At 45.2% G+C, this 19,136-nt stretch overlaps 1 protein-coding gene and 1 long non-coding RNA gene across 5 annotated transcripts in view; one reads left to right on the top strand and one right to left on the bottom strand.

Annotated features, from left to right (window-relative positions):
* LOC308064662 overlaps positions 1–19,136 on the top strand; it is a 604,713-nt gene that overhangs the window by 579,636 nt on the left and 5,941 nt on the right. Inside the window, exon 3 of the long non-coding RNA XR_013928475.1 lies at positions 8,785–8,972. This is a non-coding gene — a long non-coding RNA (uncharacterized lncRNA). The remainder of the gene's footprint in view (positions 1–8,784; positions 8,973–19,136) is intronic.
* LOC308064638 (gamma-aminobutyric acid receptor subunit rho-2) overlaps positions 8,971–19,136 on the bottom strand; it is a 44,957-nt gene continuing 34,791 nt past the window's right edge. For 2 of the 4 annotated variants that reach the window (XM_080389392.1, XM_080389393.1), the window contains 3 exons: positions 18,788–18,940; positions 16,538–16,734; positions 8,971–13,544 (listed from right to left, as the gene is read on the bottom strand). In XM_080389392.1, coding sequence (XP_080245518.1) covers positions 13,236–13,544; positions 16,538–16,734; positions 18,788–18,940 — 659 coding nt within the window. In that variant the 3' untranslated portion in view covers positions 8,971–13,235. The remainder of the gene's footprint in view (positions 13,545–16,537; positions 16,735–18,787; positions 18,941–19,136) is intronic. The other 2 variants (XR_013928463.1, XM_080389394.1) reach the window with 2 other exon arrangements.

Here is a 19,136-nt window from a genome sequence, read left to right as displayed (position 1 = left end):
AAGTTTATGGCTTTGCAGCACAGCGTGCTGATGTCAGCCCAGAAATAGTCCAGGAAAAGCAGAAATCTCCTCTGGAAATTCAGCCCATGGTATGTAGGAACATGATGGCTCAGTTTTGTGCTGCATATATAAAGCATAACATGCCTGGGAAAACAACATATCCTTGCCAAAAGAAAGAATATTCTGAGATCAGGCTGGTTTTGATTTTAACAGGAGAGAAAGTTGTTTTTTCATGAAGGAAAATGGAAACACAGCATGATTACACTCATCCATGGATTATAAACCTGCAATCACTGTAGGAAATGGCACTGCACATTTTTTCCAGACGTGGGCACTTTCAAGGTGTAAATGAGAGACTTGGGGTGTCTGATTGGGTTGCTGAGCATACCCACCGCTGTGAGGGAGTACCGCTTTATGGCCATACTCCGCTCCTCTGGGCGTAGAGAGATGTGGACAAATTGCCCCATGTGCCCGTGAGTTCCCAACACACGGACATTATCATCGGTGGCCAGTGCATGGTGTACTAGACTACCACCCAGAGCTGAGCTCTGCGAACACTGCTTCTCCAACACTGAAAAAAAACCCCAAAACAGAGCAGAAAAAGACCCCAGAATCATCTTCTCTCTATTAAAATATTTCTGCAAGCTTTTCAAAGTTTCATTTTGTTCACTTTCTTCATTCCTCTAGCTTATTCTAATAGTAAGACAGCAAGGAAATGAAATAAACCCATAAAAACTACAAAGCAAACATTTCTAAAGCAGTGCGTTTCCAGACAGGAAGTGTTGGTAAATGTTTTTTTAAGACTTGATCCTTTTAAAACCCAAAAGCCCCAAATCATATTGTGATTTCTGCAATACGTTGTCTGTTCTTTTTTGTCTTTCCCTAGTGCCAGAGCAAATAAAAAATATGCTTGGTATTAATTTGTACATGCTTTTTGCACGTGGCTTCTGCAGCTCCTTGGAAGAGCTCATCTCTCCATTTGGCATTAAAGGCATTGTCCAGTGCGCCGGCGCCGCAACAGCCTTTAACCATCTCCGGGCTGGCATCCCTTTAACCGTAACTTCTTTCACAGGCCAGACAAAGTATCAGAAAACATTCAGCATTTCTGAGAGATGATCAAGATGATCTAACGGGGCTGTGCCATCTCTGATGTCAATAATCAAATGTTTTCATTTCATTGCTCACTTTTTATTGGTGTCCGTAAGTTTTCTGTTGGTTATAAATGTGGCCTGTAATTTTCATTACAGCACATGCAGGGTTGCCCATGGGTAAAAAGAAGTTGGATTTTGCTTTGTGCTGGGAAGCATAAAGCTGCTCATGCACTTCACTGGTAAAAAACAGCGTGTCAAAAAGGCTCAGAGAAGAGGCAATGACCATCTTCTCTAGAGGCTCACATCAGTACCCAGCCCTCATCGCTTGCATGGCAGCCTACTAAGAAGCCTCATTTGCACACCCTGGTACCATCAGCTGACAGCCCTTTGGTGGTCAGGGACTCCTGGAGATGTCTTCCCTGGGCAGCGTTAGCCTGGGCAGCAGCACCATGGTGTTTTTTTTCGCCTTTCTCTGCCACAGTGGCTAGTTTGAGCTGTGGAGCAGTTTTGGGGTGCGGCTGGCCAGGCTGTTGCATTGGCAGCATGATCCCTCAGCATCGGTGCTCCTGCCCTCCCATCCCTGGGATCTGGGGTGATGGGAAGCCCTTAGGGGCAACATCATGCTCCCCGATAGGAGCACAGGGATTTGCCAGGTCCCCTTAACACAATTGGCAAAAACTCTAAGGAATCACTTAAACAGAAGGTTGCAGAATTCAGCCTCGCTCACACAGCCTGTGTGCCTCGCTCCGGTTGCACCGATTAGTTGCAAAGTCAATCACCTGATACATCTCTTTTGAAGTCTTTGCCTATGACAGTATCTCTGCCGCCAGCCTTTCTCCTTGTTTGAAGTTCTTTGCCTGCACAGAACTTACTTGTTCACACACTTCTTAGAGATTTAATCTGCTTTCTGCAGCTTGGTATCATTGCAGAAAAGCAAGGTGAAACGGAAAGGAGATAAAAGAAAACCCCAGCATCTGAGGCAACCCATTTTACCTGCTGGGGACCCACGCTGCTCAGGAGATGAGAGCCTCATTTGCCTTCTATTCACATGTCGCAGCTTGTGGGGCTTTTCCTGCTTTATGTACATATATTTTGTGTAAGTCAATACACCATAAAAAATAAAATGCTCAAGCAAAATGAAACTATTCTTGCTTTAAGCCATAATTGTAAAATTTCTTCCAAATTTCCTATGAGATCATCAGTAATCAGTAGGAAGATTCCTATCAGATCGTGAGTAAAATGAAATGTAGTAAAAAACCAGTCCTTACAAGTACAAATCACTTTTCTGTATGTGAACTGGTTTTATTATATCCATATCCTTAGGTCACAGGATAACTAGCGATTTTTCTTCTTCAGTGGTTGAATAATTATTGACATTATTTATGGATGTTGCCAGTGGATTTGGCTTTCTAGCGAGTTTTGGCTTTGATCTCATGGCTTTGGGAGAATATCTCAGACCTCTGTGGGGGTGAGGGCAGGTGCCTCTAAGCCCCCCCCTGCAAGGGTGACACTGGCACAGCCTGGAGAGGTGGTGTCACCTGCTCCTAAAGCCTCATCTCAAGGAATGTCTTAAGGGAGGGAAAGTGACCGAGCCAGTGTGAAATGCATTGCTTTCTTGCAAGCAGAAATAAAGGTTCCAGGAGTCTCCTAATGGCTGCAAGGGTAAAAGCCTGTGTATGTGTGTGTGTCCACCATGACACTGGCTTCTGGGATCCTGGTGGCTGCATGGTGCCCTGCCAAAATCCCTGCTGCTTAAGCTGGGTTTGAACTCCTGCTTTTCACAGCCAGTTTCCTTGTGGCTGCTGAAAGGTGAGGGCTGCATACCCCAGCCCAACACAGCTGCACCTCTGCTCCTCGCACCTTTCTGGGGCGATTCTGTGTCACCCAGCACGCCCCGACACCCATCGGCCAGCCTCAAACACCCGTGGGGGTGGCCAGGGAGCTGGCATCATCCCACCAGATGTGAGAGCCCTGGCATGCCTGGGGCTGCATGAGGCCATCTCCTGCATCCCTGGGGCACGCGGTCTGCACGGTGCCCCCCTCCCGCCTCACACTGCCTCCTTCGGCACAGCCGCATCACCAGGCTGCGGTGCAACGTATTGTACTCTTTAGGAAACAAGCTCAGTGCTCCTGGAATTAGGATCTGAATGACGCTGGCTGAATCATAACCTTTAAAAAATAACAGATTTTTGGGTTTTTTTTCCCTTGGTCTATTTTTCCCGCAGTAGAAGAAAGCCGGATTTAAAGGTCTGCCGTGGGTGGATGATTGCAACCCTTGATCCCTGGCCAGAAGAATTACATTACATAATGAGTTTTTTTCTTCATTAGGAATTAATCTGTGCAAACCAACTGTCAACTGCTGGTAACAACCGTTTATTAACATGCTGCCCTCCCCAGACTAGGGGCATTTAACTGACTTATTACATTAGATGTAATATGAAAATGCACTTATCCATAACCCAGGCGTGCACGGGGCCTGGCTTTCCGCCTGCCTGCCCACACATGTGCTGGCGCGGGGGAGCGGGAGCAGCCGTGTAGGGAAGGGCAGGGGCTCAGTCCTCCTGCCTCTCCACTGCCCTGCTGCAGGAGGTGGCCTCAGCCCATCAGAGCCTCCCTGTTGGAGAGTCGAGCCGGTAAAAGAGACCCATCCTGTGAAAGTCCTGCTTTGCCTTGTACCGGGGATATTATCCACCACCATGGCAGGAATGAAAGGTTGCAGTGATGCAGAAGGCATGGAAAAGCACTTCTATGTATTTATGGAATGCGTGGGTATGTTTTATGGTTAAGTCAGGAGAAGGGCTTATTCTGCCCAGTAGAATTTATGTAAATGTTCAAAACTAGTCACTTCTGGGCTGCCAGGTAACCTCAGCAGGTGTTGTGGAAAGGATGGGGCTGTCGTTCACAGATAAGTTATCACCTGTTTGCAGTATAATGCGACATTTAATAAAATCGCTGAAACACATATATGCAAAAAAAAAAACAATCATCAAATTCCAACCTCAAGCCATGCTGCTTCTTCTGCAGAAGGAAACGGTAGGAGCGACCAGGGCTTGTACAGCTTGGTTGCAGAAAGGCTGCTGCGAGGCTTTTCTGTAAAGAAACGGGGGCTTCAAGGAGGGTCACAGACAGTGGAGATCACCAAAGGAGCGAAGAGCAGAGGAAACCTGATAGATACCTGCACAAACTTAGGTACATTACCCTTCCCTCGTATCCACTGCAGGCAGCACAGGGCGTGAGAGACCCAAGTTACCGCAAGGGACATTCAGCCAGGCTACAAGTAAACACTTTCTGATTTTAAGGCTGGTTAACCACTGGTATAAACTGCCCGGGGAAGCTATGGGACTGCAGGGTTTGAAGAGTAGGCTGCACGAGCATCTGTCAGAAATTAAGTGCTGTCAATGCTGCCTCTGGGCGCGGGAGCTGGCTGGCCTCCTCGCAGCCCCACCAGGCCCACTGTGCCTGACTGCTGGGGCAGCACCGGCGTGGCGGCCTGGGCCTAGGCAGGGGGACGTGCCCCAGGGGTACGGCTCCTTGGCCGGCAAGGTGTTGGTGCAGGAACCGGGCTGAGCCGCGCTGCACCAGAGCCCTGCCACACACCGAGCCCTTGTGCCACATGTGCCTGCTCTGCCCAAGCACCCAGGGACCAAGACCAGCAGCTTCACCCTCTCCAGCCTTTCCATTTCTCGAAAAACATTTCTCAGCCTCTCTCCCTCTTCTGTGGTTGCCATCAGCTTGTTTTGGTGTGATGTCTGATGTCTTCTCGCAACCTTATGAGGAGCAGAAACAAGGATTAGGGTAGACACCAGAAGATGGCTGGAGGGGTTGGCAGCAAGTGCCTGTTGGCAGCAAGTGCCTGTGGATTCTTCGTGTGCAGGACCTGCTCTAATGACAGCAGAAGGCAGGGAGGCTGGGCTGAGATATGGGCAAGGTGCTCAAGGTGTTGAGGCACATCCAGGTTCACAGAGGCAGCTGGGAAATGGTACCAGGAGCAGCTCAACATCACAGGGCTGAGCAGAACTTGACAGCCAGTTGGGTGGATGAGCCTGAAGGCTCATGAGAAATGAACACCGAGGCATTCAGCCCCATACGGACTAAACCAGGGACCAGGGGCATGCCTTGGAGCTGCCATGAGGCTTTGGGGCAGGCTCCGTTCTGTAGAGGAATGAGGCTGGGTTAATTATCATTGATAACATACAGCTGTGGGCTCCTTCAGGGGTGGTGGGCTGGCTGATGTAGACAAGGTGCAGCTGTGGCTGGTTCTGTGAAGTGGTTGGGCAGCCAAGGAAGAGAGAGAAGCAGAGAGAGCGTGCCCTGGATGAGGAGAGACTAGGAGAAGGCAGCAGAGGGACTGGCATGAAGAGTGTGCTGGTATGTGATGGCAAAGGACCTTGTTGTAGCTGGTGGTTCAGAGAGTGCTGTGACACTGCACTGGGAACGGACATGCCTGGAACTACCTGTGAGCATTTTAGGGCTTAGGTGGCAGCCCAGCAGCATGGGATGGAGAGACTGAGGAATGAAACCCTGGTTCTAAAGTGCTTCCTGGGTGGCTACTCCAGTCCTGGGCGCACTGGTGTGTCCTCCTGCGGGCTGCCTGCTGGTGCTGCACCTGCCAGCCAGCTGGGCCAGGTCTGTCACAGCTGCATGCCATGCATCTGCACCGCGTTGCTTGGTACCTGAAGTGAGGGTAAACCTTTCCAAAGCTGCTTCCTTCTCTGTGAAGTCAAACAGCTTTGGGTGGGAGGGGTTTTTTTGCACTTTTGGTGGTTTTTTTGGTTCCAGGCAGGTACCTCCTCCCAATTAAAGCGCTTCAAGTAATGGGTTTATTGGATTTATATGGTAACGAAGTGATCTTACAGGCAGAGTTTGTACTTGCAAAACAGCCTGGATGGTTTCATCCCTTGGCAGAGCACCAGCACAAAGGTGGTTTGCACTGGAGCTGTTAGTCACTTATTTTCATGGCTTTTGTCACCAGCTGAGGCGTGGGAACAATATTGACATGCTGTAATGCTTATATCAGTTGCTGGAGGACTAAGGAAAAGAAAGCTCGAATGTTACAGCTGTGATTAAAGAAAAGCTGGAGAAGCAAGGAGCAGCTAATGGCTTGGTAAAATACTGCCTTTGGCACAGTCACAAGAATACTTACTTTCATTTGTGGGGGTACTTTTTTCATTTACTTGCCTCTTTCCCCTTCCCTACTGTTTTCTCCTTTTTTAAGGAAGCCATGTTCGGCTAAGCACTGCGTGGCTGGGCCTGCACAAGGGTGGGCAGGAGATGGGGAGAGCCCTTCTGTGGGAGACTGAGCTTGGGGAAGGGCAGGCTGATGGGCAGATCTGCTCCCGGGCAGCATCGCTGCTGGGTACCATCACCACCAGGCAGCATGGCTGCCGGGCACCAGGCATTCCCGTGCATGTTAGTGAGGTAAAGAATGAGACCCACAGAGCTCCTACCCCAGCCCTACTCCATGTGAGCAGCAGTGAGAGCTCTGGGCAACTCAGTGAGTGACATTTCCATTTAGCAGCTCACTTCAAAACTGAGTTGCAGAGTTTTCATGTCCTCTGCCATTTAGGACACAGAGTGTCCCAGAGCCTGGGACACATCTTTGATCCCATGTAATCAGCTGGGCCTCCTATTTCGATCCTTCCATTTGCTTTCTGTGCCATACACCAGCGCCTCTCCAAACCAGCCCTTTGAAGCAAGAGCTCCTCTTCCTCCTCTCCTGGGCCACCACTGGGGTGAAAGGGAGGTCTGATGTGACAGGAATCTGACGGGAAAATCCTGCAAACAGGCACCACATCTGCAGACCAGGGCACCAGCCTCCCTCATGGACGTGACACACATGGAGAGCCTCCACCCCCCCAGCCCCAGAGAAGGAGAAAGATTTCCTTCATTTCTTCAGCGTGCCATCCTGGGGCCAGACCAGAGCCATTTGAGGCAGGTGGACACTGACCCCACAAAGAAAGGGTATCACAGAGACATAGAATGTCGGACCAAGCCCTGAGGAAACATCCTTTGTCACCTTCTCCCGAGTGGCAGTTTGCATCCTTGTCACCATCGTGGCTGGGGGTGATGGTTAGGGTGACAACCATCTGAGATGGCGAGTGTCTCCAGCTCTGGCCCGAGCAAGGAGTTTCCTTTTCCTCCCCGCACAACCTTACGAAGTACTCCTCAGCACAGCACCCAAGCACCTAAAATATGTGTTCGATACCATCTGGAGCAGATGATATGGTCTTTCTCTTGCCCAGCTCCTCCAGGAGTGTCTTGTCTCCAGGCCTAACACTGAATAACTCTGCCTTTCCTCTTTCCTCTGGCAGCTCTTCTGAAACTCTAGATGAAGAAAGAGAAGTATTTTTACTTGGAGGCTGCTGCAATTAAAATCTGTGTGCAGCACTGAAGATCTCCCAACTGTACCTATAAAAACGTGGTCATTTCCACCTTTGTAAGAAAGGTTTAAAAATTCATGGTTAAAATGAATTTGGACCCTAATAAAAATCCATAAAAATGGAAAGAGCCAGGAGGCTAGAGAGTTTTACAGCTCTAATGTTCTGTCCCATTTCCCAAAATATATTTGTTCAAGTAATTCAAACTGTCATTACAATTAACTTCTCCTTTCATTTCCCTCTCTGAATTCCCTCTAAGCTAAACACACAATTTTCTTCTATAAATCTGCGTGACAAGTAGAGCAGTAAAATCTTCCCCCCACCCCCATCACTTACATGCATTTTGCACGGATGGAGTTGCCAGGAACTTTTCCTAAGCTAATATCTATGGTTCCAAGTGCACGCAGCCACACTCAGAGACCCCTAAAAGACTTGTGGGAGAAGTCCAGTTTGGGCAACTGGCCAAGATGAGTCTTACGCATTTTCTCCAAGGCAGGAAATCTTAAAAATCAGGTGTGACATTATCTCCTAAGGGCTTTGCTGCTTGCTCCAAGGAGCAGGCAATGCAGGGCTGTCCTGGTCACCGGGTCCCTTGCAGAGGGAGGTCTGCCTTTTGTGGCATGCCGGTGACGCAGCTCCCATCTCTCCAGTGCTGGTGGGACGAGCTGGGAAGTGGGGGCACACCTGGGGGCTGTGCATGCCACTTGGCGTTGGCATGGAGGGGCCTCTGCCGGGTGTTTCTCTGCCCAGGGCCGCTGCAGTCGTGCGGCTGCCCCGTGAAAACCTGGCTAAAGGCCAGCTAATGACACACATGGCCAGAACCAAACCCAAACCTCTAGCCAGAACGGCCATATCACCTGCACTGCACCACCCCTCATGACTGCCCCATGGCTGGTGGGGATCCCACCACTTCTGGCAGAGGATTGCTTTTTCCTGCCCAAATCGAGGAGTGCCACACAGGGATGTGTGATGCCCAGGCACCCAGTGCCTTGGGAAAGCTGAGTCCTCTGATCCTCGCCTCCACAGTGGGCTCTGCACAGCCTGGCGGTCACCTCTGCGCTGCCACAAGAGCCCGACGCTGAGAGCAGCGCCTTGCCCCCTGCTTGTGCACAAATCCCCTCCCCGCCCCTCCTTGCTTCATCTGAAATGGTAATTCCTCTGACCAGGAAAGTAATGACCCTGATACGTTATTTCAAATATCATTTTTGCAAAGGAATTAATCAGCTTAGTGTGAGACAGGATTACATTTTAATTTTAATAGTGCTAAAGTCTTGCTGTTTTTTAAATACATTTTTCTGTTCTTTAAATTTCGGCAGGGCAGCATCTCAGCTAGATAGTACCTTGCTGTAATCTCTCCATTGTGGAAATCTAACAGACAATAGCCATTATTCAGTGGTGGGGAATCAGCCTCGCCTGTGCACATCCCTTTAGTCCCATTGTCTGCATTAGGGATAATGGCTGAGATTGGGCAGCCAGGACCTCAGAGCAGCTTTATCTTCCATGGGTAAGCGTGGAGACAATCTTTTCAAAGGCACAAAGGAGGAATTAAATGACAAGTTTTCATTTATAGTCAAATGGAGATAGAGATATATATACACCTGCCATTTGGGGTTTTGAAAATGTGCCCTTAAATGTAAAGTAATTATTAAAATTTCTTCAGTTGTGGGCTGCAGTTTTCACAAGAGGTCTCTGTAGCTTATAGCTGTAATTAATGGCTCAGTTTTCCCAAGGAGCTTTGCATACTTCAAAGTACTTGTGTGCCTTCCACTACATTTCTTCCACCTTTTGAGATGTTTTTTTTATTTAAAATCAATTACAAACGAGGTATTTATTCAAATCCTTTACCCCCGAGCATTAGCTCACTGATAAGGGATCTCAAAACAGAATTAAAATCACATTTTAAAGTTCACGCCACCAAATGGACTCTTTTTCCAGTCTTTCCATCCATCATTTTATTACCAGGTTTGATTACAGCAATCAGCACAGTACTTACTGTACATCAAGTTTAACATCAGTCTTTCTTGCAAACTCCTCAACACTTCCTTTTTCAGAAGGAAAATGTGAAAGAACCTATAATTTTTGCCAATACCTCATTTCTTGGCCCTTGGCTTGCAATAAGAGCCTTTTTCAGTTCAACGTAAGTTTTCTGGGAATAATAAATGGTGATTTACATACGATATATTACAATTTCACATATGTACACTATTTAACATAGGTACATGACCCAGCGTCTTTGTTTGTTATATGCTACCTGCATAGACATTATATGTATGTGTACGTATATTTATATAGAGTTACTTTCTTTCAAAACCACAATTTGGGTTAGAAGTAAGTCAAAGTACAATGGAGCCAGATGCAGAATGAGCAAGGCTAACATTTTCTTTCTTTGCCATTGGAGCAGGTTACTCAGAGAAGGCATATTCATCAAGTGGCTTCATTTGCCCACATCTCTTGTACACTTCTGAAAATCCTGTCCTTTGGTAGGTTAATTGTCCAGATGCTCAGTGCTTCACAGAATTGGGTTGTATCCATCAAACAGTATTCAGAGCCTAGCTTCAGGCACTGTTTCTCAAAACAGTGAATCTTGCGACTAGAAGTTAGTGCTCATGGTGTCTCTTATAATCCAGGGGACATGAAAGGTAAAATACATTGTCAATACCACACTTTAGATATTTGTTCTAGCTTCTGGCCTAGCTGCTTTCCCCTTAATAAGCAGAAAAATACAATTCATACACCTCCTGAAGGAGATGTCTTTGTTTTATTTGCATCTATATTTTTCATCTAATTTTTTAATGAATAAGTGTAAGTGGTGCCTAAAATAAACATTCATTTGTTTTTTTCCGTTAATGGAAAAATACCCTTCTTGATGGTTTTATAGGCTGTATAATTATGTCTGGTAGAAATAGACATCGATCTATCAGTTATGTACACATGCATATAAAATAACAGTAAGGTAGCCTCTCCAAAATATGTTTATTAGCTAACATTTGGACTACAGGCTGTGCTAGTACAGAGATGATAGGATCTAAAGTTCTGTCTTTGTCGCCACGTAACTTCTGAGGGAACAGTAGGTATGATAAAAACAAATGGCAAAGTAAAGCACTAGGACGTCTCTTTTTTTGTATGCCAGGAGGCATTATTCGCTGACAGTGCGTGCTCACTTTTTGGCTGTTGGGCTACATTTATCTCTGGTTTAATATCATTATAATGTGGGGGAGTTATCTGGCTTAATATCATTATAAGGCAGGGGAGATACCCGCTTTCTTCCAGCTGGACCGATTCAGGGGACACGTTTGAAGAACTCACTGGTAACTACGACAAAAACCTTTGGATTGAGTGACCTTCTCAGAAATCATAACCGTGCCCCAAACACATGCTAGCTAAGCAAGTTAAGCCCTTCAGCACCTCTGAGGTAGGTAAATGTCATTGCTCCCCACTTTCCGGGTGGAGAGATGAGGCACTGACAGGTTAAATGGCACATGCCATGGGTAATGCAGAAAGACTGGCAAAACAGGGAGCACAGGAACCGAGTTTCTCACTCCCCACACTGGTGACTTCATGGTGCAGTGCTGCTGCCTTCCCCCAGCAAAGGTCCCTTCGCTGTGCTGCCCTGCTGCCAGCAGTGGCACTGGTTCCAGTCTTACACTCAAAACTGAAGAACGCGCACTCTTACGTCCAGGCTTCAACCTCTCAAAAGATGAGTGGGAAATTTCCTTAATATTTTTGCATCTTTATTGTAGTGATCTCCATCTGTCAATGTGAGAAGTGTCCCGATTTCAGCTCCAAGAAGAGCTATGTGTGGTAAACGCACTGACCTGGTGCCTCAGGAAAGAAGTGGCAGGCTGGGATGCAGGGCAGTCCTTCCTTTCAGATACTCTCCTTCCATGGCTCCTCTTCTTGCCAGTAATTTCAGGGCTTTTTTCACTGTTCTTACTTCTATGAAAGAACAGAACTCCATTCATGTCAGTTATTAACGTGGCTGATGAAAGGAGAACACAGTTGTTCATTTTAGTTTCTGTCATCATTTTTGTTTCCAGTAAATCAGTGCAACCATCAGGGTGACTCAGGAAGCAATTTCTGAGGCACAAGGGAAAACCTGGGTATTGTTGACAGCCTGGAGTTGACACTTCCCTGCCATCTTCTACATCCCTTGAGATTTAGGACATAAGAATTACTGCTACAGTAAGCAGAAAATTTCACACACCAAAAAATAGTTATGTTTTTATTAGTATTTTTGTTTGCTTTTTCTTTATTTTTGTGATTTATCTGGATCTTCATGGCCCAACCCCAGACAGATGTATAACAATCTTATCATTGAGTCAGCTTCTAACCTCAGTCTTGGGTCTTCATGATTCAGGCTCTGCCCACCCTGCTGAGTTGCAGCTTGGTAAACAAATATTTTGATGAACACAACCTCTACCACAGCCAAAAAGTCACCGTGTTTTCTAAAAATAAGAAGCACACAAACCTGTACATCATTGTCTTGTTGCTATCATGTTTCTACGTTTGGGTTTTGCTGCCAGTGTTGTTAGCAAAGGAAAAGGAGATATCACGGGATAAAAATTGAAATGCCAAGCACAGAAGCATGTTACAATGCTCTCCAGCAGTTTCAAAGAGCTTACATCGACCTTGGAGCCCACAGGATTATTCACTAATCTCTGACATGCCTGTGCTTCTGCAGAGAGATGTTCTGGCAGACACCTCTCCCTCTTGATCCAAAGCAGCTGAACAGAAGAACAACATGTTGACTGGGAGAGGCACATTGGGATATACAGCTTCTCTGTGGGCTTCAGTTTCCTCACAGGGCTGAGGAAAATACATGAAAGCCACCAGTGCTGCCTCCAACACTGTTTTCTGCTTCTGGAGAGAGAAAGTGATGATCCCCGTGACACTGCCCACTCACCATGTGCTGACCGTACATGCTACACGTCAGCTTCCCCTCTCGGCGGGCAGGTGCCACATATCACGTGCTGTGCTCGTTACAGGGAGAACACATGTCTACACCTCCCTGTTTTCATTACCCATATACCCTGGGAGCCATCTTCTGTGAGTCTGTGGACTTCTTTGCTCTGCTTCGTCATCACTCCTTGCTTCTAATCTGGAAAAAAAATGACCACCGACTCAAACATACCATCAGCACGTAACCAGCCCTGTTGACCCTGGCCAGCCGACTGTCCTAAGGGTATGGATGAAGGTCCTATCCAGAGAAAGCAGAATTTGGACCCTAAAAGGAGGTCTTTTTCATAAACCAATGGAACAAAACATGAAGTTCATATGTCAAAGAAAAATAAAATTATTTTCTCAAAAGCAGAGATTTTGAAAAGGAAAGGCCTCATTCAGTTCCCTTACAGGAGATGCACTGTCCAGACCTCCCCCTGCAAGCTGCAGTAGTCTAATCCCTGACAGCCCACATGAGCACTGTCTCCGGTTGTCCATCGCACGGCGGGCCACCAGCATGGCTAGCCCCAAATGAACATACAGCACCTTTTGGGTGAACGGTGAGCACATATTTTCAAGTATGAGAAAAGACGTGTCTTAATGGAAGTGGGAACTGGGATGTGGGTTGGAAAGCAACCAGAACAGCAGGTACCTCCATGATGCCTGCGCATGAAGTTGCCCACTGGAGGATGTGCCCTGCCCTTTACCCTCCAAAGAAGCAATAAAATAATCAGTTTTCTGGCTTTGCATCCAGGTTAGGATGAAAAAGGACCAACAAAAGAGAGTTTTGTAAATGTCTTCTGCTTCAGTCACTGCTGAGCCAGCATGCTTAGCTAAAGACAGACCAATATATCAAATTAAAAAATATAAAGGTGCCTGGAAATATTAATCTTGAGTATTTATCAATTGCATGAGTGTTCTGGATAATGCGCAAGCCCACATGGCCCTTCAAGCCTCTCTTCCTTGATGAATTAGATTCATTGCTCATAGCTAAGTGCACAACCATCTTTTCTTGTTTTTCTTCCTCTGGGACCATCTGGTTTCTTGTATATCCTGCCAGGCTGTTGGCATCAGATTCACTGTAGTTTCCATCCAGCATCATAGTTTTCGAATGAGGTATTCCACACATACATGGAAACTAGGAACATAAACAAGAAATATAGCTGAACACTGGAAGAACACATTAGCAACAGAAATGATACCTTTCTATTAACAGACAGCTTGTAAACAGTGGAGCTTGAGATTTTAGTTGAGATACTGTAAGTTTCTCTTTTTTTTTCTTTTTTTTCATGCTTGTGTTCCAAAAAGAAGAGGCGTGGTTACACTGCTTGGACGAGCAGCTTCAGAAAAGATTAGAAAAATGCTTTAGCGGACATAAAAACTAACCAAAAGGTTTTCTTAGTGATCACTGTTCAGCCTTGCTGTCTTGAGGCTCCTTATTTTGCAGTCTTTGTGTTTATAAATATTCAAGGACAAGATACAGTTTTATCTCTAGAAATGGCTTATCTAGTACACATTATAGAAAAAGAGGGGCCAAGTTAGTTCTGGTTTCACAGATACACATGTTTTCTTTGTAAATCTGATTTTAAACCAAGGAGAGGACCAGCTAAAAGCCTGATGTAAAATCCCAGCTCTGTTGAAGTTAATGTCAAATCTTGCATTGACTTCAGCAGCACCACCAGGAATCCCACAAGTCTAAAAAAACCAACGAATACAGGTAGAATTTTGAATAGCAAATACTGTCTTCTCTTGTTTAAAATCTGCAGGTTTTCTGTTCCAGAAATATGGATTATGTATTTGTACGCTATGAAAATGGACTCCAAAACCTCCTTTCTGCTAGGTGTTCCTGACTGATTCCCCACAGACTGCGTTCCTTATCCAAAAATACTTTGCTCCCAGTTCCCTCCTCCACCAGCTTTCTTGTGTGGGTTTTCCAAGGACTTGTTTGCAAGGATAAGTTCAGCTAAAAATAATTAAGTGTATATACACAGAAATGTATATATCCTGAATAGATATATAAATATATGTGCATGTAAATAAATTTATATATACCTGAATATGTAATATTCAGGATGCCACTGGAAAACTCTGCACTCAAGGCTTTTCTTCAAATTATTTAACCAACAGATCACATTGCTTACTGAAAACCTGAAAATCAACTTAAGAATTGTTTTCTGTGCTCTAGTTATAACAAAATGATAACAAAATCAGCAGATTGTGTGCAGAAAAACATGACAAGTTTGTAGCCCGTTTGCTCTACTTGTTAGACTTACCACTCCAGGAGTTTTTTGGAGCACTCCATGGGTACAAGTTTTAGAAACTAAGGTTTTAGTTTAGATACTCCATGCCTTGGTCCCAGGCACATTTCATTTCTTAATGCAGACATAACATAGGGCTCTTCTCTCGGCAGCCTAACATATTCATATTAGGATTTTCTTGGTCTTTCACAGGGAAGCAGCATTGACTAACAAGATCTACATTTACAGTGAGAAATGTCTCTTCTGCTTCTTCAAGAGCACTCATCTACATTTTGCCACAATCCCCTCAAATAATGCTGCTTGTTATCTCTGTTCCCATTACCGCCACTGAGGATTAATATTGTCACATGCTGAAGACTGCCTAGAATATTTTACCTTGTGCAGTAAAAAGGCATTTGCTGAATATAGAATTCAATGCACAACACTCAATAAAGGGCAGATTTGTGGCATAAATAACAAGCTATGCCATCACTGGATGGGGAAAACATTCCTGAAAACTTAGCTAAACAGCAACAAACCCTCTCAAGTTCATTTCATGCCTCCAACACAGTTAAAGACAAGGGGGGGGAGGGGGGGGCTTTCAAAAAAAACAAACAACACCCCACCCCCCAAAAAAACCAGACCAAGTTTATTCTAGGCAAGTCGAACCTAGCAAAGATGATTTTTGTTCTTTCCCGTGTACTGTCAAGAAGCCATCTTCTTCCGACATGGGAAGTGTGAGCAGGGCTGACTAAAAGGCCACCGATCACTGCTCACCTGCAGGGTAAGGCACCCTTGACTCACTGTGCTTGCACAGAGCATCTCTACCTTGTGTGGCAGAGAATTTCTGAGTCCTGGGTGGGGGCTAGGATGGGGGCACAGATAAATCCAAGATACTCAGGACCTGTTCAAGTTGTTTTCCAGTTGTTGAAAAGGCCTTGGAGAGAGGTAAAGATTCATCACAGGAGTCTGTTGAATTAATTCCCATCACTTTTTAAAATGTATCTAACTAAATTTTTGAAGACATGTCAACTTGGAAAGGTACTGGGCTGATAGGTGGTCTACTCTGTACTTCAAGGAAGTCATAGGAAGAAGCGCAAGGGGAAGACCAAGTAGGTGACCAGTGTTGCCTGTGTACTGAAGTGGGCAGTTCCTAATAGGGAGAAAGAAGCTGTAAAATACAGTGATGTTCTGGGTATATGGGGACTGAAAAAATTTGGTCCCAATCCTTAGTGTTAAGAAGGTAATGGTGTTTTGTTTAATTACAAAGAAGGGCTCACAGGTATGTAGGATAGATAATTCAGGCTGGAAAGGACCTCAGGTGTCCAGTCCTATCTCCTGCTCACATCAGGGCCAGGCTGCTCAGGGCTGTACCTAGTCAGGTCTCAAAAAACTCCAAGGATGCAGGATAAGACCTTTCATAGCACATTAAAAAGTTCAAGCATGAACTTGGTTGACTGTTTGTGTTTGATAAGGGCGAACAACTCCACTATTACATCCATTGAATCCAGTTTCCAGAGTAAAGCTGACTGTAGTGGGAGGAAATGAATTTGCTCTGAATAACACCTTTAGTGTAAAAATACAGCAATTGTGGCAGCTGCAATGAAGTATCAGATTTGATACATTCCCTCCTCATCCCCACACAGTTCCATGTTGCAGCCCTCCTCAGTTCAGATCACACTCTTCTCTGGTGTTTCTGTGAAGACCCATGAGACCAACTCCTGTTTTTCTGGTGCTAGCAATTCAGCCCGAGGTGGAGTGGTCTAAACATATCTAATTATGCACACATAGATGCCAGTGTTTTTCCCATTTATAGACACAAGACAGTCAATATGAAGACCAGATCAGCTGTAAGAAACAAAGGAACACATGGATAAACAAAAGTTTTTCTCACCTTGTCCCGCAGTTTCCTCTCCTTCCGCTCTTGCACCGTAGTCAGGTAATTCACAGCCGCGTATTCCAGCACTGAGAGGAAGACAAACACAAAACTGACCCACAGGTAAATGTCCACTGCTTTGATATAGGAAACGCGAGGCATGGAGGCGTTCACCCCAGTGATGATCGTGGACATGGTTAGCACGGTGGTGATCCCTGAAAAGGACCAAGAGAAATAAATGTTATTGACTGATACAGTCCATAAGGCTTTTGTCTCAAGAAAAACAGAAATTGTGCTCCACGTGGTGCTCTAAAAGATGTTAGATATGAAATAAATTTGTTGTAAGTATCTCTCCTGCCTATGCAGAACTGTTCCACTGCCTGCACTTCTGTGTGCATGATGGGTTTAGCATTGAGGACCAACGGAGCAGCCATCATTTTCCTAGGAATAGCATGTAACTCGCTCCTTTACATCTAGGGTTTAAACACACTGCTTAGGGTCAGGTCTGCTAAAACCAGTGGTGACAAGGACGCCTGTCTCCCAGCTGTACCAATCTGTGTTACAGGCACTGCCAGAAAATAACCTAGTATTGACTTTTGGTTACAGCTAAAGAGGATTTTATCTGAATTGTTGATCCTAAAAGGAATGTGTTATAATGATAAAATGTTTTGCATGAAACCATGCGAAAAAAAAGCATTGTGTTTTTACCTGTAGGAATATTTGTCTGTAAGTTCAAGTGTGGGAATCAAAAAGTTTTGAATAACAACCATTGTATTTTATATATATAGATGTGTGCATGTGCATGTGTTTATAAGCATATATGTATGTATTTATGTTTATATACATATATATGTATGTGATTATGTGTATATATATACACACACATATGTGTATGTGTGTGTATATATATAGACAGAGATAGATAACATCCTGCAACATAGTATAGAGTTTTGGTCATCATGTAGAAAAGAATATTTACAAGTTCCCAAAGCCACTTAAACAGAGAATACAAAGCCAAAAAGCATTCATGGCTACTTCAGCCATTTCAAAACAGTCACCACTGTAAACACAGCTACTGTTGTTCACTTTTCATTGGGATTGAATTCTTTTTTAAATAATATCCACTGAATACATTTCTTTCAGTAGAGCAGACTCTCAGCTGCCTCTTCTCATGTGTTTGTTGCAATGCCTATCCCTCTGAGTCAGAGTTGTGGGCTAAAATACTGGTTTTATGCTTGCAGTATCGGAAGCCTTACATATTAACATTCAGAGATTTTTCCCATTACGTTTTTGCCTTCCTCTAACCTCTGCATGGAGTGATAAACAAATCAGCTTTTTTTCTGCTCTGCTGAAAGAGAGCCCTGACATAGACAAAGCTCCTCCTGATGGCTTGTAGATGTCCGAAGAGGCAGATCAGTGTGCACAGGATTTTCGAAGCCATTCCTTCTTTGCTTTCCCACTCCTTCAAATGAGAGACGTCCCTAGCCCAGAAACATTGGACCTTCAGTGCGATGCCCCCTGGGAGAGGAGAAACCCAACCTCTGCCTCACCTTGGGGCTGGTGGCCTCTCATCCTCAGCACTGCAAGTGTCAGAGGAAAGCCATGTTCCCTTCACTGCCCTGCTGTTGCCTGAGGCCTGATGTTACAGAGATGCCCTGAGTGTCCCCAGGGGCACATTACTGCAGATGCTTGTAAGACTAGATCTCTTGCTGCCTTTCTTTCCCAACTTTGTCAGGATGTGCCACACTGATGCCCTCCAGGCAGCCTGGAGAAAACCACCAGCCACAGCACTGATGCTGGATGGTTGAGGAGACATGTACCTGGACCGGGACACCTACTGTTGCAGCTGGGACACGGCAGCATCCTGCTCGTTAAAATTAAACAGAAGCCTTTAACTCCCTGTAGGTGCCTAGACTGTGAAACTACCCTCACCAATGGCAACATGTGTCTCAGAACTGCAGGACTGGACAACAGGGGAAAATCTTGATTCATTGAATCATAGATACTGAAACCTCTCTTCTCTGTCCAATTTTATTTTAAAAACCACATCTCTTTCTGTCCTGAGCTAAGTATAGATCAGGAAGATTCCTTAGTGATAAGGGACTTAAGGCAAACTGCAATTTTTTACATTATATTAATCATCAGATAAAAAAAAAACATTTGTTTGCCCGATATTTTTAACCATCAAAATGAACAGTTCCTTTTCCTGCCAAAACTTCGACATTCAAAGATTTTCACAAATTCATGGCTTTTTGCAGTTGTTCTCACCCAAAGAGACTCTGGCAGGAACTGCTCGGCGATCGATCCAGAAGGACACCCAGGACAACATGACCATGAGGGTGGCGGGGAAGTAGGTTTGGAGCAAGAAGAAGAAGATGTGTCGGCGTAAAGTGAAGTTTATGTAGAGGCGATTGTACCAACCTTAGAGAGAGAAGGAAAGCCAGAATCAGTGAGAACAGCCTGGATGGTGGATCTTTCTTTTGATCTTTTATTTCTAAAGGGTAGTGAAAAGAGAAACTCATCTTTCAAAACATGTATTGTCCAAACCGTGGAGACTACCTTCCAGTGACATATAATCCCAAGAGCTCTCTCACAAGTAGTTAATACAGCATTAGGT

Source organism: Falco punctatus (assembly GCF_963210335.1).
Source record: "Falco punctatus genome assembly, chromosome: 5".
Taxonomy (NCBI): domain Eukaryota; kingdom Metazoa; phylum Chordata; class Aves; order Falconiformes; family Falconidae; genus Falco; species Falco punctatus.
This window is presented reverse-complemented; position numbering and strand designations above follow the sequence as displayed.